We start from the raw sequence: 14,560 nt of genomic DNA on the forward strand, positions 1-14,560 counted from the left end.
AGTCTCCTTTAGGAGGATGGGGATGTACACTGAGGCACGTGGCAGTACCCAATGCCACCCTGGCTGCTGGCAGCACTCCAGCAGGGCGGGGGCCCAGAGGTCTGAAATGAGTTTGATGTTTATCAGCAGTGTGCCTCGGGGATTGCATTTTGTAAAGTACACAACACGATTGCTTTGGCTCTTACAATCAAAATATTTGCTGTGGCAGGTAGGGAGAAACACGGCTCCAGTCTGATGAGCACTGGGAGGCATCCAGCCCTAATCCCTTTGAAATCAAGGGCTTTTCCTCTGCCATGCCCAGGAACAGATCCTAGGAGTGACCTGCAGCCTCCAAAGTGCCTCTCAAAACTCTCAGTGCCCTTATCTTTCCCATTTGGAGCAAAGACACCAACAGCATTAGCTGTGCTATTCTCTTGATTTCAAATTACAACCTAGAGCCCGCTCCCTCTAAATTTCTTTGCTACAGCCACAGTACATCAACAATAACTCTCCCCAGGAAGAAGCTGGTCCTGTTTTGGAGGACACGTCCATGTCCTGCACAGACTGCTGGCAACCAGGACGCTGGTTTCATGATGCTGTGATGGGCAGGTCAGCACTGGAAACAACAACCCCAGTTGCTGTCAGCAAGTTTCTGTCTCTCTGCACTGGGAAGCAGTCTGTCCTCTTGGGAGACAGCATGAAGGAGTAATTCAGAAATCACAGGATGGGCTTTCTGCAGCTGAAAGTAAAGGGCAACTAGCCTGGAAAAAACCCTCAAACATATTCCTGAGGGTGAAGGGGCCTTATTTACACACTGTAATACCTTCTGTTTCTGTAGGAACATCTGAAGACAAACAGAATAGTGCTTCATTGTGCCAGGTAAACAGCTCTCACATGCCATGGCTACAGTCTCTAAGGAGCTTCTGTTTATTATGAACAGTGTCTGCCTCAGCTTTAGCTAAAAATCCTTGCTGTGAATCCAGCAGGGAGAGGCTCACAATGAAAATGAAGAACTTGTATGAAGTTACCAAAGGAATACTTACTGCCTTTGGGATTATACTTTTTTTTCCTGGAAGTTTTGCCTTTTTCCCTGTTTTTTCTTGTAAGACCTAGTTCTTCAGATGGAGCATTTGGCTCACCAGTCCCATTTGGAATGGAGCTTTGGTAGGCAGAACGAAAGCATTATCAAAAGAAAGACGTTAGTGATGCTATAGACACTTTAAAAAGTCAGCTATGTCTGAATTATTTATTTCCTAACTCCTGTGAACTATCTTTAAACAGAAAAATGCTTGGAATTACATGAAACTAGTGAGACGCTCCCTGGAGGCTCTTGATAAGATTTAAGTTTGCTGTAAATATTGGTGTATTGATTATTATCATGACCTGTGAATTTTTCATTTCCCTTTACAGGGAAAACCCCAAACTTTCTCATTCTGAACCTGATTTGGATTGCTAACAGGGTATAATTGTAAATTAAGATCCCCAAGATTATGCTGGTGTAATAGATATCATTGTTTAGCTCTTCCCTTTGATTAATTTCCTCAGCTTTTACATTTCTAAAGGGATGTTGTAAGTGTTGCAAGTACGACAAGCTTTACAGAGTAAAAGCTCAGGTAGGTATGGGACCATGAAATCCTCATCCTCCTCACTGAGAGCTTGATGCATGCCTGGTGCTTCCTCATGAAAACCAGGTGATAGCACAACCTAAAAACCAACGAGGTTTTCAGAGATGAGGTCCTGTAGCTACAAGGGTTAAGAGGGGCTACTGGACTAGTGGCAGCAGGTGAAGCACTGCAGAAGCTGAGTCAAAATAGACGTTGAAGGAAGGGTGAGTCTTCGCGCTCTCACCACAATGGTCAGAGGTGAAGATCTCCAGGGAAATCCTTCCTTTGGTTTTCCAGTGGACTTGATAATATTCTTGTGATTTGTATGGTAATGATTTAGTCATAGGTTTCACACTCATGTTATTCCCACCACATGGCTGGTAAACCATGAACCAGTTTGTTCTTTTTAATCCAAAAGGAAAGAGAAAACTTCTTTGTGGCACTATCATTTTTGATGTCTTCATACCAAGGATTTCACTACAGCACTTTATGACTTTCCTATCCTTCCATCAACTTTGGGATGTTTATTTTTCTTCAAACATAGCTGTTTGCAGCATGCTAACAAGAACTGAAGATCTTAACACCGCGATTTGTTTACTGAAGACATCAAAGCCTTTTTTTTTTTTCCCCACAAGCCTTCATTGAGTTGGTACAATCTGCAAACAGCCATGCAAAACCAATTTGTGCTTTGTATAGAGCAAAATAAAACCACAGAGCACTGAAGATACAGATACTTACTTATCTGAGATTCTAATTTTAGTTCTGCTTCATCTCTCATTCTCAGCTTCTCAAACTATCTGTTCCTGTAGAGCCCTGCACTTTCAGCAGACCTTTCGGTTGCCTTCAAGCTGGGTGGAAGAACACGACTGCAAACATGGACAATGGCAGTCATAGCAGCTAATCTGAAACAAATATTTTGTAACATTTACGAGCAGATGTATTTCCTTATTTTGCTTTAATGGAAAGCAGCACTACATTTTTTGCTTTGGGTCCTGTCAGCTTTTGGTTCAGACTCACGTGTGGGTGCTGGGCAATACACAGTGGGGGAAACAACAGACCGTGGTGGCAAAGTAAGTAATGGGATCTGGTGAAAATAACATCCTAAGAAATACAGAGGCATCCTTTGTACGGATTTCCTAGATGTGCTGAGGCTATTTTAAGGCCAATCAAACTCCCACTCCTTCAGTGTAAACAGGATTACTCCTTGACTGGAACATAAAGCAGCCTAAACATCACCAAGCGTCAGTGGTATTTCCAGTCACACTTCAAGTACTGCCTTGCCCCAGGCATGTATCCTATGTGTTCAGAGCCTAATAGCAGTCTTTAAAGAGCATCATCCATTGACAGTACATCACAGGAAGTGTCTCCAAGGAGGACAATCTAAAGTCTCTCCATAGAGGAAGACCTACTAGAAGTGGTTCCAACAGATCAGCTCCCTTAGGAGCTATTCAACTGGTTGGCTGTGGTACAGATGACAGGGGAGAAGAGGGCAACAAATGAGGACAGGACAAGAACTAACCAGTAGGGATTTTATTCCACAAGGAAGGAATTCACCCCAAGCTGCACTGGCTGAAGATTACAGAGCAGGCAGATGCCAAGGCTTTCTGGGAATTGGGAAGGGTGACGTGCAAGGTCAGTAAGGCAGATCTGCGTGGAAAGAGTACAGGTAATGAGAAATGCTGACTACATTGTTTGGGGAGGGATGGTTTGTTAAGGGCATTTTCAGCAGCATACAAGTTACTTTTCTATAATCACCTGGCCATGGGTGTATTTCCCCCCATCACAGCAGTGGAAGACATGCTACGTAACCTGGTGCTCATGGCAGCTTTGGAGACCTGCTGGAAGGAGGATACCTATGCAGGTGGTGCTGGATGGCAAGAAGATGTGCTGTTCAGCAGCTCTTAACCCTGAAAACGCCAGAAGATGATGCAAGGGGCAAGCAATACAAACCATTACCCTTTCACCAGCTTTAAACCAGGCAAGCAGTGCTGGTACAACAGGGTAAAGCTAAAGGAGCTGCAAACATGTGGGGGACAGCAGTTTTGGCCACTTCCCTTGACTCTGCATGCTGCTGAACTTGGGTACAGCATCTGCCTCAGCAAGGCAGGAGCCAGGCTTCCCGAGGTGAGAGAGAACAGAAGAAACTGTTCTCCAATCTCAGAGTCCCCATGGGTTGGGAGTAGGGATGTGCTCTCCTTGGTGACACAGCCAGGCTGCCCCTCCAGTCCCAGCCCTCAGGTGTCTCCTGCAGAGCACTTTCAGAGTCCTGCCTTAAGAAAAAAAACAAAATGGTAGAGCCTTTAAAAAAAAAAACAAAAAAAACCCCACAAAGCTTTAATCCCATCCAACTTCAGGATAGAGCGTAAAATTTCTTGCCAGAGAATTTAAAACAAACTGGAAGCTGATCATCTACTCATTTAAACGATGTGCCTGGAGCTAAACCAGCAAGGCTGAATAATCTCTGCAGTGCTTTCATCCTTCTTCAATTTTTTCTTTGTTCCATCAGCCACATGTGCGTTAAGTGTAAATTGAAGTGCTCTTAGCTAGAAAGGCAGATTGTGAAAAGGGCTTGGCCCTCATCTTATAATTCAGCTTCAGTATTACAATTACTCTTAATAGCACTCTTATTTTGTTGTATTATTTATTCTGGCTTAGAACCCTCTAGGATCCCCTGAAAGCTTTTTTTATTATTTTTTTTTTCCTGGTGGATTTAGCCAACATCCATGAATCCAGATGTTTTTGCTTTTATCCACGGGAATTTAATGGTATGGATATGCCAAGATTATAACTTCAGGCTCAGCCTCAAGAAAAGTATTTTTCAAATTCCCTAAATCAAAAATGGAAAGTGCCATGAAAAATCTGGGCCTTACTGCATTTACTATGCCAGAATAGAAATCAAACCACAGGACAACATTGCTCAAGGTTCTGGATCTGTGCTGATAGTCTCCTCCATTGCATCAGAAATTACCGCCCAGATCATGCTGTTTTCTGTGTTCTCGGACACAGACTCTTGCCTTTAGCACATCTTTAGCCCTTCTTTCCATTCAACCAGCTTGAAGTTAGGAGCAAAGATACATGTGGGTCCAAGATGCTTACATTGGAAAAAAAAAAAAAGATTACTCATGCTAGCTAGAGTTACTGCTGGTGTATTTAAATGAAAATGTGCCTGTGTATGTCAGCTCATCATTACCACAAATACTCTCCCCAGACAAAACTTATTCTGAAATAAGGGCAGTGATGAAACGTACACTGCCCTGATGAGGACCTGGTGAGTAACACAAGTATCTGCTGTGCCTTTGACAGCACTTAGGAAGAATAACCAACCCCAAACTCATTCCTTCTCCAGAGGGACAAAAGCAGCATGAAGCAGACATTAAAATAACCTTAATAACTTTCCTTTCCATACTGCCTGGGGTTTCTTTCAGGCACTCCCATTTGCAGCGTTCTAGGTTTCTTCCCTGCTCCCCATTTGTCAGTGGAAAAATCCTGATTGAATTTGCTGCACAGTTGTGAGCAGAGGCAGTGTGGAGGGTGGTGTGGAGGGTGTCCCCTGCTGGGGATGGTCACATCCTTCCAAGTGCTCAAGGTATCTCAAGAGCACAAGAGCAAATGCAGAAGATGCACAGAACACCTTTTATTGGCCTTTTGGCAACAAACAGTAAACATCATCTGTGGCCATGTTGTGCACAAGGAGGATGCGATTGTTATGCCTGAGTCCACACAAGGTAAATTTTAGTTTTTCCTCCACTTCCCAACTGGCTTTCAGTGCACATCAGGGCCCTGGTCCTGCCCCTGCTGTGCACAATACAACCCCTTTTACTACCATTCTCTGTGCACTGGACCAGGGAGAAACACAGAGCAGCTGTTCCAGACTGGGAGAGAAGAGCCCTTTCCACTCCTGAAGAGATTCAAGCCCAGCAGCTAGTTATTGCTTGCTTTAATAGCATTAGCTCTTTACCTGCAGAGCTGTTGGATCAAAGGAAATCTGAATTATTCCTAAAAGCTCTTCTAAGGCTTCCCCCAATGTGGAAACGCCTCTCAGCTAGCACACAGGATGGAGCTGGCTCCATAGCAAGCCCCTCTGGGGCAGGGATGTGTTTGGACAAGAAGGAGGTGTGAAAGCCAGGGTGTGGGTGCTGAGGGCTGAGTACCCAGCACCAAGACAGCCTTCACTGGCTCAAGCAGCAAAGCTTTTCACCCACCTACCCCAGAGCTGAGCTCAACCGTGCCAAAATCCTGTTGCGTGAAGCTGCTGAGGGCAGGGTAAGTTGTAACTCAGTGCAAGGTGCCATCAGTCAGGGTGACTGGTCCAGGAGTCCATAGAGTGTTACATGTGGGAGGCAGGAGGGGAGCAGCAGTGTTAATCTGAGCGATGCATTTGAAGGGGAAAGCACTGTTCTTGTTACTACCATGGATCAAATGTGCTGTGCAGAGCTTGCAGAGGGTGCACGTTAAATATCCCACCAGCACAGTAGTTCTGCCAGTTCATATCACATTTTCCCTTTTATAATGAGGAACTTTGTATTGAAGTATGAAGTTTAAATTTTAAAGGCCAACCACTGTACTTAGATGTTATATGACAAACTGCATATGTATACCTATTCCAATTTATTCTTCTAGTATTTTTAGCAAAATATGGTTTTAATGAGTTTGTCTTCTCTGAAAAAAAAAATCTGTATTTTTCTTTAATAAGATCACAACATTCAAGCTACTAATTTTCCTTACCATCACATCCATTTTTGGACACAGAATAAAGGAGATTGAATACAAAAAACAGTTGGCCTTTTTTACCCAAGTTGGAAATGAAAAAAAAAATAAATCCAAAAGTACTGAGCTCTTTAGTTTTAAACTTTTTAAAAAAAAATTCTCTCAGCAGGTCAGAACAGTGATAAAATGCTTTTGTCTCTGTTTCACTGGGAGGCTGGTTTTGCCTTTGGCATGCTGAGCATCACAGGCGCCTCACTGCAATTTGCTGCTGCCATTGCATCTCCTCTCCTCAGCCCATACTGCTACTGCTCACTTGCTGGAATTGCTCAGACCAGAATACCTGGGTTATGCAGTCCTGTACCTTTCCAATCCTCTGCAAAGGCCCACAGTGTCCTGAGTGGTACCACCTCAGCCTGCAAGTACTTGCAAATACTGGAGTTGTGCTTGAGTTTGGCTGTGTTCTGTGCATCTCTGGTTTTTTGGTGATTCTTGTGAGACTGCTGCAGTTTGGACAATTGAACATGAGCATCAGTCATGGCAGGGAAGGTGGATTGCCACCAATAATTCTGTTAAAGGCAGCCATGAGGGCAGCACAGCTGTGCAAGGACAGATCTTGAATGCACTCAGTAGTACCCCTGAAGGAAGTGCATCATTCCATTAAATCACTTTATAAACCGGTAACTTGGCTCTTTGTACCCATTACATCCCAGTGCCACTTCAACTAAAGGGACACACCCTTAGCATACATAGCCTGAGCCTTTGAATTTAAAGGCTTGGCAAAATATTATGGGAAGTATACAATTTGCTTTTGACATTACAGAAAGCAGAACCTGAGGATTTGCCTTTCTGCTCTTCCTTAAGACTGTGAATACTGCACTGCCATTAATGCATGGAGAACATTAGAAACCTGTGCAGACAGAGACCTGTTACCTGAAAAGCAAAAGAGATGTGAAAAATAATCATCATCCAGAACATATCTCTGCTCCAAATAGAGCCTTAGGCAACAGCACTGTGACAACGTGGGAGGATGAGAGGTGCGGACAGGAGGAGGAACAGGCCTTTGTGTGACCCAGAATGGAGACAGATCCCAAGGACCAGCTCCTGCACGAGGCACAGCATCAATACCCAGCCCTGACATACTGCTAGCCCACACACCTTGGAGGACTCACTGCTGGTTCAGACATGGGCAAATTTTGCTGTGCTGAGGAATATCTCATGTTCTGTGCATCAGATCCCTTTTTTTCTCTTTTGCTTTCACCTTTGTTTGAGGCCAGTCTTGAATCCCACAAAATAACTGTGTTCCCATGACAACAGCCCAGCAGTGGACTCCTCTAGAGCATCTGAAGAACCAAAACATGGCCAGTGCTTCCTCCTACTCCAGCATCACACTCCATGGTACAATGGCCCCATTCTATCCCTTCTCCTCATGCTGAAGGAGATTGCGAACTGCTTTGGGCAGAGCTCTGTCTGCTTTGGCATTACTGGCATTTACTGAATGGTATGTCACTCTGCATAAATGATGTACAAGCAGATACCAGACCATAGTACCAGCTTATGGCAGGGAGAAAGGCCAAGAGGGTCTGCAGTCTAAAGGACTGGACAGCTGTTGGATTTTGTAATCCCCTAAGCTTTAATATTCATAAATTTCATGCCCTCCATAGTATTTTACAGAGAATATTAAATGATCCTTTGTTATTCACAGTCACTGCTTTGCTTCCAATACATCGCATTTCTCTTGCCCCTCTTCAGCAAAGCCTCTGGTCCCAGTCCAGCAAAGCAAAATGGACCCCACCAAGACCAAAAGCATCCCCAGATGCATCCTCTCCTCAAGCAGGGCAAGATACCAACCCTTTGCAGGATCAGCCTTTGCTTCCCCAAGCATTTTCTCCTGCAGTATCTTGCCCAGAGAACAGCTCCAGCTGAGTGCCCAGTTGATCTACTGGTCTTGAGGCTGTTCCAAAACCCCATCCCTTCCCTGCGACACTTCTGTCTGCCCTCAGACCAAGATTTATGAGGGTTATCCATGGATGTGGTTGCAAGAAAAGTCCAAAAGCCTTCATTGCAATGCCACGAGCAGCACAAAAAAAGCAAAATACTCTTTGCATACCTGATCCTTACTGAAGGGATATGAGCAGGACACCCAAACACAGACAGTAAGCTGTGAAGTGGGACTTGAGGAGGCAGTGTGGATGCATGCCAACCTGACAATGGGGTTTCATTTAACAAGCACAGATTTAAGTGTGGAAATCAAATATGAAACAGTCGTAGCCAGCATTGTCTGCATTCTTGGAGTGGCACTAAACTAGCAGAAAGAAAAGAACTGAGACACTGGCCCAGACATGCTCCAGCTGTCTGCAACTACCTCTTCCCTCCTCCACTGAATGTAACTATTCAGCTTGTTTTCATCTCATTACTGGATGTTATTTTTGCAACCTGGGAAAAGAATAGAAAAGGGAGGGGGGGAAAAAAAGTCCTTAAAATGCTTTTGGGTTTATGTTTAAGAGTTAGACCATTTCTTTCCTTTTTATCAGATATAAAGTACAGACTTTTAAAAGCGCACAAGTCCTATGGTATTATCAGCTAAGTATGTGCCTCTCAAATAAGGTCCTTTATCTTAGAGGCAGCAGCATTTTTGTTGCTGTAGTTATTCATGTAGGTTGTACTTATTTGGTACTGAGTAACATGCAATTAAATAGCCATATAAAACACCCACAGGGTAAGCAACAGCTGCCTACAGGTAACCTTAAATCTCAGGCACTCACTTGCCAAACGTTTCAGCTCTAGCCATATAAATCCTCATTTGCATGTGGGAGCAGGGCAGTCCCTTTCCTCCATCACCGTGGTAGGTAAACAGGAGGCACTCCACCAGGCAGAGCGCAAATCAAGCTTTTAATGAGTTGGTTAAAAAGCCTGATGCTGCAGATCACTTAATGGGAGTGCTTCTCAACCCACCACAGGGTCAGCCCTTCCCCAGCTTCCCTTCCCTGCCTTCCTCTCCAGAGCACAGCTTATCCATTTTTAATGTTAAAAAGAATTCACATCCAAGATCTGATAATAATTTATTTTCCCTCTTTTTATGCCAATTTTTCTTGACAGGGAAATGCCAGCATGCACCACCCGCCCCCCACCCGGGGACACTCCACCCTATGAAAAAGTCAAACACTTGCCAAACAAAGGGCCAGGATTATATAGCTTCCCACTGAGCTGAGTGGGAACTCTCAGTTTGTGCTGGACTTCTCTGGAAAAATCTTCCCTCTGTTTTAATGCTGATACACTTCAGCACAACAGCAAATTTTCAATGGCCCTTCAAGGGAAAAGCAGGATTCAGAACGTTTCTTACCATTTTACTTATCTTCCTCTTCAGGACAAAGGCACATACGCTAACCCAAGAGCTTTCTTCATATCAGCTTTTGCCCACTCCTGCAGTATACCTGGCAGGAAGTCAGATATGCTTTAATGCAAGTTGTACCTCTAAACGTGCTGTTTTGCAACATCCAAAGCAGGTCTGCAATTCTAAATTTGGATATTTAAGCTCCAACTAAGATTTCTGAAGTGCATGTGCAATAACTGCTCACTACATGCAGATCATTGCTTCCTAATGAATGGCATTGCTCTAGAGAATCGCATGGAGAAGTTTTAACCCTGTCTTTACCTTATCCCATCCAGTTCAGCAAGCAGAGAGCCCTTCCTGCCTCCTGCTCCAGCATGATCCTCTGCCAGATAGACCTGAGCAGGGCACTTGCCAGCAATACTGGAGACATCAAGCTTGGTAATCCACTCCCTAAGGCACCGAGACAATCCTGCCAGGCAATTCTGGGGCCTAAACAAGTTTTAAAGCAGATTGGAAGATGGGAAAGAAATTTTGGAATGTTTCTTGAAATTATGTTCTTTCCATTTTATGGTGTTCAAATAAGATAATTTCTTTTTCATCCCAGCCTCTTTACCTTCTAGTAGTTTTTAATTTTTTGTTTAATGAAAACTAATTCTCATGCTAAAATCTGATTTCCATTCATTAAGGATAGACATGATGATTTCAAGCAATAAGTTTCTCCATGTCCAGAAAACCTAAACATATGCTCAAACACCAAGCCCATAAGCAACTCCATTTACCATAATGCATGCTTATCTCTAAGCATGTGCTTAAGTGGTTTGTTGGCAAAAGCTAGAGTGCTTATCCCTTTCCAGATGACCTGTTTAATATTTACCAGTATTAATCCACTCAATAACTATAAACACCAGGAAAAAAACCACAATAAAACCCACGCACATTGAATTCTCTCTACTCAGAGTATTTCCGAATATGATTTCTACATTACCCAGGAGGGTCAAACTGTTCCATGCTCAAGGGCTTACACCCCAAATCCATGGGAGTCAGTGGAAGGGTGTTGACCAGCTACAGCAGTTTGGGGATGGGATCCCCTGTAAGCAGAAACACCTTTCTGGTTTTGGCACTGTGACTAATAGAGATAACAAAGGCTCTATGCTGACATTAAGAAAATTTGTTTCATGTATTGACATCCTGTAACCTCCAGGGCACTTAAAGGAAGCTGTTAATTTAATAGTTGCGTCAGAAAGATATTGTAAAGCATGTATTGCTGAGCAACAAAGGAAATCTCCAGGCCTAATGTCAGCATTAACACCTGCACAGGACAGAACTGTCTGCAGGGATCTCTGTACAGAGCATAAATTTAAAGAATCCACCCTTGACAAGGAGAGAAAGTGCTCAAATCAAAGTGGTAGCAGCTGATAGAGATTCTAGATAGAGGCTTTGGTATCTGCCTCTAGCATGTCTTCAGCAGCAAAGTGCCCCTAGATCCTACATGTCCTTACAGTTTAATTTCATAGAATCACAGAATGGTTAGTGTTGGAAAGGACCTCAAGATCAAAATGGATGGATTAATCCCCTCCCACCACCTGGAGGTAAGAGGCTGCACACAGTGTCTTACCTCACCCTGTTGTCGAGGGTTCTCAAACAGCCCTCAAGGACCAGAAAAGTTTATTTTGCTGTTAAGGCTGAGCGGTGCCTTAATTGTTCTGCAATTATATTTGGCTGTAGGTGGTACCTTTCTTACTATCTGACTTTTATCATGCATATATGCAAAGGTAGAAGTGGAAGGTAAGGGTAAGACACTTACCTAAAATGAGATGAGCGACCTAAAAGTATAGAAAGATATAAAGGCCCTGACTCAACAAAACACTTCAGTATATTTCATAATAGCTTCCTTCTTGAAGTGACAGAGGAGCCAACAAGGAGAGGTGTGATGCTGGGCCTTGTTCTCACCAACAAGGAGGAGCTGGTGGGGAATGTGAAGCTCAAGGACTGAGCTGCAGGAACCATGAAATGGTGGAGTTCAAGATCCTTAGAGCAGCAATGAGGGCACACAGCAAGCTCACTACCTGGACTTCAGGAGAGCAGACTTTAGCATCCTTAGGGCTCTGCTTGGTAGAGCACCACGAGATAAAGCCCTGGAGGGATGAGGGACCCAAGAAAGCAGGGTAATACTCAATGATAACCTCCTCCAAGCTCAAGAATGATGCATCCCAAGAAAGAAGTTAGGCAAAACCGCCAATAGGCATGCATGGATGAATAAGGGGCTCCTAGAAAAACTCAGACACAAAAAGGAAGCATACAGATGGTGGAAGCCAGGACAGGTAGCCTGAGAGGAATACAGACAAATTGTCTGAGCAGCCAGGGATCAGGGTAGGAAAGCTGAAGCCCTGAAAGTATTAAATCTGCCCAGGTCGAGGGCAACAAAAAAAGCATCTGTAGCTATGTCAGTGGTAGCAGGAAAACTAGGGAAAATGTGGGCCATCTCTGGAAGGAAATGGGAGGCCTGGTTACCTGATACATGAAGAATGCTGAGGTACTCAACAAATTTTTTGCCTTGATCTTCCCCAGGAAGAGCTCCAGACACACCACCCAAGTTGCAGAAGGCAAAGACAAGGAACTGAGAGAATGAAGAAACACCCACTGTAGGTGATCAGTCTCAAGAACATCTAAGGAACCTGAGAGGTGCACAAGCATGGACAGTGGGATTGAGTGCACGCTCAGCAAGTTTACCAGCGACACCAAGCTCTGTGGTGCAGTCAACACACTGGAGGGAAAGGATGCCATCCAGAAGGACCTGAACAGGCTTGAGAGGTGGGTCTGTGCAAACCTCATGAAATTCAACAAGTGCAAGGGACCTGAACAAGTTCCCAAGTGCAGGGACCTGAACCAGGGCTGGGACAATGCCAAGCACAAATACAGACTGGGCAGAGACTGGATTGGGAACAGCCCTGAGGAGAGACCTGCAAGTGTTGATTGACAAGAAGCTCAACACAGCCCAGCAACGTGTACTCACAGCCCAGCAGCTCCATTCATCCAGTCTCCCCATCTGTCTCCCACACAACCATCCTTTCCCCAACTCTACTCCCCACTATTCAACCCCTGGCTCAGGGTCAGCAACATCCTTTAATCCTTTATCCTTCTGCTTACATTTTTCATCCACCAGCTCGTAACAAGAAATGGAAAGGAAAGTTCCTTGCAGCTTCAGCCAACTTAACCTCTTAAGGTCTTTTTGCCCAGAGAGACAATAACTGTGGTTCAAGCCAAGATACTATCTCTTCCAGACAAGGGAAGTCTGGCAACCCTGATAGCTAATGACCTACGTAAGCCTGTGTTACAATTTCACTTTCCATAATTCAACTACAGTTTTAAACTGTGTGGAAATGCTATATGGTATTTATGGAAACATTAATGTTACTTAGGTTTTTGAAACAGTAATGCTGTTTTCTGTGGTATTGGTTAACCACAGTCTTGAACTATCATTCACTTGATAAAGTTAAGAGATGCTTAGGGACATTTCTACCAAAATAGAAAGGAATAATTTGTGAGGCATTTCAGACAACAGAATCACTCCTGAGCATGGCTTCCTCCTCTCATCTGGATGCAGTCAGTGCAGGTGTCCATCTGCACAAAGAGTAGATTGCAGAATTAAAGCCTAAACCTGTAATCATTTGTCAGGCAACATTACAGTGGCCGACTGTCGGCTCAGCTGAACCAAGTGCTTTATGGCAGGTAATCAGCACACTCGTGCCCAATGACCTTTTTAATCTCTTGGGTTTCTAGTCAGCAGTTCTGCTCATGAGGGCAGCAAGCATACAAAAGCTATTTTCTCTGCAAGTGTTATAATTTATTTCAATTCAGCATGCTTCCTTATTGTACTGTCATTGTCCACAATTTAGTTTTCTGAGTAACTAATACTGCAGATAAAGATACAGTAATGAAGATGCCACATAAGATTCTCCCATAGCAGATCCAGGTGACATTACTAGTCTGCCACCCTTTTCCAACCCTTCAAAAATATAATGCCTCCTTAGCAGGACAAAACAGGATCTAAATAGAGCTACACCATTGAGACACAGGTTATTTTGATTGTTTAAAAAAACAAGAAAAAAAAACATCAAACCCCTTCAACACTAGAAGTGTCATCCTAGCTAATAAAATCCTCTGCTTATCATGTCAGGAGGAAATCAGCAGCAGCACCCCAGCTTCCCTCACGTCTCTAGGTGGTGTTTGCTTTAGATGGTTTCTCATGGACACTTTGCCACTGCTGCCACCTGTGCAGCTCCTGCTACTGCTGGTAGCAAAACCAGGAAAACAAAAACAAAGTGCCATCAATTCTTATGCTGACCAGAGCAAGGGAGATCAAGCAGCCTTCCAAAATACCCCAGCTAGTGTATGGCTATAAATGGTAGAGTAGGAAGGGTGATAACAGTGCAAAGGTTTGTGAAGGGAAGGACTGGATCCAACCGCCGTGATATACATTCAATGAAGAAATCTGACCAGAGACCACTTGCTCCTCGTACAGATGGAGGGGTTTAATTATGATAACACATCATGTAAATAAGCGAAGCCAAATAATCCTTATACAGGAAAAACACTAAGGAAGCTGCGGTTACCAAATATGCAGTGCTTACAGATTTTACTGAAGGCTTGGAAACGTGGGCTTAAGAAACTAGCAGTTAAGGGACATATTTTCAATCATGTGGAGTGCAATTGCGTTTCTTTGTACACAGAGAGGTTACATGAGTTCACATTCCCTAAGCTGGGCTCAGAGCATGTCTGGTTCTGCTGGGGGGGATGTGCAGGCAGTTCACCACCACACCACGCTGCCCACCTGGCTGCAGTGTTGGCTTCTGAGCAAATCCTGACGTTTCCATCCAACTCCAAGCTTTTAGGTTTGACTCATGTCGGAAAACATCGGACATTAACCCTACTGTGCAGG

At 44.0% G+C, this 14,560-nt stretch overlaps 1 protein-coding gene across 1 annotated transcript; it reads left to right on the forward strand.

Moving 5' to 3' along the window:
* Positions 1-1,065: 1,065 nt before the first annotated feature.
* Positions 1,066-6,687, forward strand: TMEM212 (transmembrane protein 212; the record flags this gene model as incomplete). Its single annotated transcript, XM_010023621.1, is given in 3 exon segments — positions 1,066-1,143; positions 6,504-6,623; positions 6,625-6,687. Coding segments are annotated over 3 exon segments (261 nt in total), but the record flags the coding sequence as incomplete, so codon positions are not given.
* Between the last annotated feature and the right edge of the window lie 7,873 nt (positions 6,688-14,560).

The sequence above is a fragment of the Nestor notabilis genome, unplaced genomic scaffold (assembly GCF_000696875.1).
Source record: "Nestor notabilis isolate BGI_N333 unplaced genomic scaffold, ASM69687v1 scaffold14531, whole genome shotgun sequence".
Lineage (NCBI taxonomy): Eukaryota > Metazoa > Chordata > Aves > Psittaciformes > Psittacidae > Nestor > Nestor notabilis.